This window comes from Sarcophilus harrisii, chromosome 6 (assembly GCF_902635505.1).
Source record: "Sarcophilus harrisii chromosome 6, mSarHar1.11, whole genome shotgun sequence".
NCBI lineage: Eukaryota > Metazoa > Chordata > Mammalia > Dasyuromorphia > Dasyuridae > Sarcophilus > Sarcophilus harrisii.
In genome coordinates this window covers 102,115,665-102,121,664 of record NC_045431.1, presented here as the reverse complement: position 1 = coordinate 102,121,664, position 6,000 = coordinate 102,115,665, and the positions used below count along the sequence as shown (strand labels likewise).

General features: G+C 29.9%; 1 protein-coding gene across 1 annotated transcript in view; it reads right to left on the bottom strand.

Moving 5' to 3' along the window:
* Nucleotides 1-4,139: 4,139 nt before the first annotated feature.
* Nucleotides 4,140-6,000, bottom strand: part of LOC116419731 (polypeptide N-acetylgalactosaminyltransferase-like 6) — a 717,446-nt gene continuing 715,585 nt past the window's right edge. Inside the window, exon 4 of the mRNA XM_031941561.1 lies at nucleotides 4,140-5,279. Within this exon, the coding sequence (XP_031797421.1) occupies nucleotides 5,099-5,279 (181 nt within the window). The 3' untranslated portion in view covers nucleotides 4,140-5,098. The remainder of the gene's footprint in view (nucleotides 5,280-6,000) is intronic.

Genomic DNA, 6,000 nt, shown 5'->3' with positions numbered 1-6,000 from the left:
ATATCTTCCATATGAACACTAAAGTTATTTTCCTAATGGACAGATTGGACTGGGTCCTCTTTTTTTTTTTTTTTTTTTTTTTTTCTATTCCATAGTCTTCAGTAGATTCCTATTAAAGCCAGGATCAAATATAAAATCATTTGTTTGTCATTCAAAACCTTTCACAATCTGGATCCTTCCTGTCTTTCCAATATCTTTACTGCTTATTCCTTCCACATACTGTATGATACAGGCATATTGTCCTACTTACCATTCCTATAATATAACACCTCATTTCTCCTCTTGCTACTTTTGTAGTTGATGCACTGAAATTTAGGTATGTTCTCCCCTCTCATTTCAATCTCTTTAAAATCCCTAGCTTTCCTGAAGGTTGGTCCTGCCCAAGCTAGCCTTTTTCTCTAAAGATAAAATTGATTTATTCTGTAGGTATTTGGTGTACATTTATTTAATTATTTTATTTCTTTCAGTTGAATATAAAGTCAATTAATTAACACAAGGACAATTTTTTGAAATTTGGCATTAACATTTAACATTGTTTCTTAACAATGTTAATTCTTAATAAATTCTTAATAAGCACTTAAAATATGAATTCATTGATTTATTTTTCTGTTGTGATTTTAATTATGCTACACAAGCTAGGAAAATAAACATTTAATATGGTTAAAATATTTAACAAAATATTTTGTCCAAAGAACTAATTTCAGATTTTGATGATTGCTTTGAAAGTTGCACAGATGGTGAATAAAGTTAGGATAGTTCATGGTAAGGAATCCAAGACTTTATAAATCTGTAGACAGATATATAAAGTATTACTTTTGGTAGATGGTTTCCTAGTGACACTTTCAGTTTTAGGTAATTAAAAATCCCCTCATCAGTGTGACCTCCAATTGAATAAGTTTTATTTATGTCTTAGCCAGAATTTCTGGGATATCAGAAGGCAAAGAAAAATACTGTTTTTTAGGAATTGAATTTGATGTTCTGCAGGTTTAGGATATAAATATATTTTCAGCATCACTTCTCCTCTCCCCAGAGAACCTTTCTGGGTAAAAATATTGAAAGTGGGATCAATCATAGTCTTAAAAAATAATATTCCAATTTTATTTACATGACTTGAGTCATATGCTTTTATATAAAGAGTCTTGATGTATATATTAATAAAAAATTACTTGGTTGACAATCTTTCTACACTAATTTGAAACAAATTGTTTAAATATTTCATAGGAAAGAAAGGGTCCCCATATTAATGCACCAAGAATTTTTCCTAAAAACATATTTGCTCAGCTGGCTCAATAATATGCTAGTAAAACCTTCCTCTTTTTACTGATTAGTGCATATTATCCAGTGTTCCAATGGATTTGTAATCATATTAATATGGGTAAAGACACAGATCATAATCCTTGTAAACCTGCCTATCTTGAGTAACTCTATTTGAGGGACTCCCACCAATTTTCCACAAGAGGTCCACTAGGTAGGGACTCTCTTTCATAATCTTCTGACATTGCAAGGACATCATTAAAGCACATGTGTTTTCCTCTGTTTTTGGTACTAGTTCATTATTTTCTACTTATATGTTTCTCTGACATGTTTCTTATTTTCTCTGCATTATTTTTTGGCATATGATATTTTGCAGCCTGCTCATAACTACCATATGCTCTTTGTTAATATTCTGCTTTAATCATATTGTATAATATATTAGTTGTACTATAAGTACACTAAGTATATTTAATAATGTTACAAAATTAGGATATGCATGAGTCAATCTTTTCTTAATTCAGATTATTGCATTCAACTCATGAAATATAAATAAAATTAAGTTCTAAAAGTTTATCTTCTCATAGGTAATAATGAAGACAAAATTAGGTCATCAAGTAATAAAATAATTTATATGAAATATCATAATTTAAAATCATTAGAGAGGGAGGTAATGTTTCATTTAGGGGATGACATTTGAGTTGACTTTTAAAGAGTAGATAGAAATCCAGCTGTGGCAGGCGTAGAACAGGGAAGGAGAAGGAGAACACTTTATAATTTCACAGAAGGTGAGTTAATTCAACCAATATTTATTCACTTCTTACAATAGACAAAACACCATACTAAACAATGAGGATATAAAACACAAAATAAATAAAAGCAAATTAAGATGAAAAACAAACAAACAAACAAACAACAACAACAACAAAAACACTGATCCCTATCCTGAAGGAGTTATATTTTTACTAAGGATAATAGAATCATCTCTCTGGAGTTGAAAAAAATCTTGGAAATCAGGGAGTCCAACCCCATCAGATAGGTTAAATGGCTTCATTACAGATGATGAAAGTAAGACACATTAAAATTAAGTGAATTGCCCAGGTGCCACGTAATAAGTTTGTTAGGATAGACATGAACTCAGGTCTTCTAACTTCAAATCCAGGACTATATCTACCATGTCAGCTATGGAGACAAGGCTGAATAGGATACAAAAAATAAGCATCAAGAGGAGGTAGCTATACAGATAGTCTTACATAGCCCATTTTATTTTACATAGGAGAAAAATAGTGGAAAATTTCTGGCCCAATGTTAATAATTGCTTACATGACAGAAATCTGAACCTCATCTTCTGTCTCCAAAATCAGTAACATTTACCATATTTGCGTGATAAAATAATGAAACCAATGCTTTGATTTTGTATGTATTATGTTCTAGATGAAAAAAAAATTACAGTTAAATATAAAATTGCCTTAGGAACAAAATTATTAAAGATAAGAAAAATGTTAATAGGAAAGGAACATTTGTGTCGACTATTCAAAAATTCCTGTTCATGTATATCACAAAGTTAATGACATTCACAGTCTTCTGAAACTTGTCCCCTTCCAAGTCACTGTTAAACTATATTACATACAGAAAGGTAGTCCATCAAAGTCCACATTATACAGAAGATGACAGTAATATATTGGCCAAGATAAATAAAGTTGCTGTCATTGCCTTCTTCCCCCTATAAGTATTATCAGATAAAAAGCTGGCTGGGAAATATGTAATCACAAAGTCTTCTACTAGATTACATTTCTGTCACCCAAGGGTTTTTTACTGTACTACCTCCAGACAAAAGTCTTTTTTCTGATGAATTCTTTACTAAGGCAAAGTTAATTATCTAGATAATTATCCAAGATTTCATAGTCTTTGTATCTATATATATCAGTCAACCAAAAGGACTACTAGCTAGTGGATGATTTGTCCCTTTAACTCTTTGTCCCTCTTTTTTTTTTTTTTTTAAAGGAAGGCATTAGATATATTATACACATTAAGTATCTATTTATAGCCTGAAATGGTTATGAATACTTTGTAATAATGAAGGTCACTTAGCAAGATTCAGAAGGAAATTACTGTGCAATTAAAAATTATGTGTGTGGAGTCTCTGCCAAATTCAGTTTTAATTTTTAGATCTCCTCCTTAGGCTTCCTTGAGTCCTCACCTGTTTGTCTTTTTATATCCAATATTTTGAAGCAGAACATACATTGCAACCTTAAAGTCAATATTTTTATGATTGGTTAATTATTTCATTGGGAGTTAAGTCTAAAGATGCGCTTCTGTTTTACACAGGATATTTTTTTTTTTGGAGGAGAAACCATTCTTATTTTATCTCAGACTGATTATTAGAATTATTGAAAATCCAACTACTGAGAAAGTCCCACCGTACTTGTATTTCTTTTTTTTTTTCCTTTCTTTTTTTTTTCCTCCTGAGGCAATTGGGGTTAAGTGACTTGCCCAGGGTCACACAGCTAGAAAGTGTTATGTGTCTGAGAGCAGATTTGAACTCAGGTATTCCTGACTTCAGGGCTGGTGCTCTATCCATTCTCCACTTAGCTGCCCCACTCTTGTATTTCTTAAGAAAGACTTTTCAAAGACTCAAGAGAAAATTTAGTTTTTACTTGAGACAATGTTTCCCAAAATTTCAATTAACCCCATATGATCTCAGGCTGTATTGCCTTTCAGGAAAAAAATATTATATATACATATATGTATATGTGTACATATGTACATACATATATGTGTATATATATATATATATATATATATATATATATTATTCCCATGTCATTGTTCTATGCAGCTGAACTGTATCGTTAAACAGAATGACATCATACAATAAAATGTGAGGGTGGAAATCTTACAAGTCACATCTCTCCAAAGGTCAGTTATTAGGTTCCTTTTCAAAGAGTAAAGCACAGAGAAACAATTCCTTCAATATTAATAATTGCAATTGTTAGACTGAAAACTACTTCAGAAATTTTGTTCAAGGAAGAGTTTCTACAAAACTATATCATTTTCTCTCTTTATTATGACCCACATTTAATTTTTTACCTGAATGTACAAATCTAAAAGTGAGATCCTATATGGAAAGACAATAACACACTGCTGTACAACTTTTTAAATTAAAAAATATTGCTTTAGAGTTTTATTAAAGGTAAGGGTTATAAGAACAACTTTTATCTTCAAGGTAATACCTTCAAATATTCCTAATATCTTGTTTCTTTCTCAATATCAATATAAGTTCAGGACTAAAATGATTGAACTAACTTTAAGACCAATAGTGGTCATGATAGTATTTAATAATTCACAATTAAAAATTAAAAAAAACAGATTGGCATAAAACTTTATCAGGACAAGTCAATAGTGAATACACTACTAAAAATAAATGAAAACTATCAATTAAGAATGTTTTTAGTGTGCAATAAGTGAAACAACCTACATTTATGCAACTAACAATGCTATTCAATAAGTCATCAGTATCCCCCACAGAGCTCTAATAAAATTCTTTCTGTCTTTAATCTAAGCAGTGAATCAAAGCAGTTTCATGCATATATATCCATTTTAATGCAAGTTCACCTTAATGCCACAGATGACAAGCCTAATCAATTCAACCATAGAATGGTTAAAAACAATACTATGAATACTGCCACATGGCCCTTGGCTACCATTTCATCACATAACAAAATAGTCAAAGCATTATTTTTTTTTTCCTGGAAGCAACCTGAATAAAACCATCATATAACCCTTGCATCAACATTTCCATCCATACCCAATTGTGGGAATTATAACAGATTTAATTTAAAGTTTCTTATTTAATCTTACCTCTATCACTGAAGTCATCCACTAAAATGATTTCAGCAATCAGACTGTCTGGAGTCCGGTTAATTATACTGTGTATAGTGCGCAGAAGAGAAGTCCAACCTTCATTATGAAAAGGAATAATGATGCTAGTATTTGGCAGCTTTTCCAGGTACATCTTGTGTTTACAGCTACAGATGACAGAAAAAAAGATTATTTTTTTTAAAGCAAAACAACTTTACATAATCAGTATAAGTAAACATTTTGTTTCAATCGCGGTATTTTCATACAACTTTAATGACTGTTTGTATATACATTATCCAGAAAAGAAATTTAGAATGCCATTCATTTTAAAAATTCAATAATTATTTCTTTTATCATTAGCTAAAATTGCTAATGAAAATTATTATATATTATATAGTTATAAATATAATTTATAATATATACCATACATAATATAAAGCATATAATTTGTAATATAAACCATAGTCAATAATATAGATTTTGATATTATACAATTACATTAAAATTACATTAGTTATTTATATAAACAAATTTTGCTTTTAAATGATTACTATTCTAATATTAGTATGTATTCTCTTTTTCTATTAGTACTAAAATGAAGTCTAAAAAGTTCACTAATTGTGAAATACATAATTGAAGATTCTGATTGAATCATACATTTATTGCTATTACTCTTTAAAATGCTTTCCCCTAAACTAAAACTCATCTTAAACAACAACAACAACAACAATAACAATAACATATTAGTGGATTAGTGGAATAGATTAGACATACATGACACAATAATCAAGGCCTATAACAATCTAGTATTTGATAAAGCCCCAAACTCCAACTTCTGGAATAAATACTAATTATCTGACAAAAATTGCTGGGAAAACTGGAAAATGG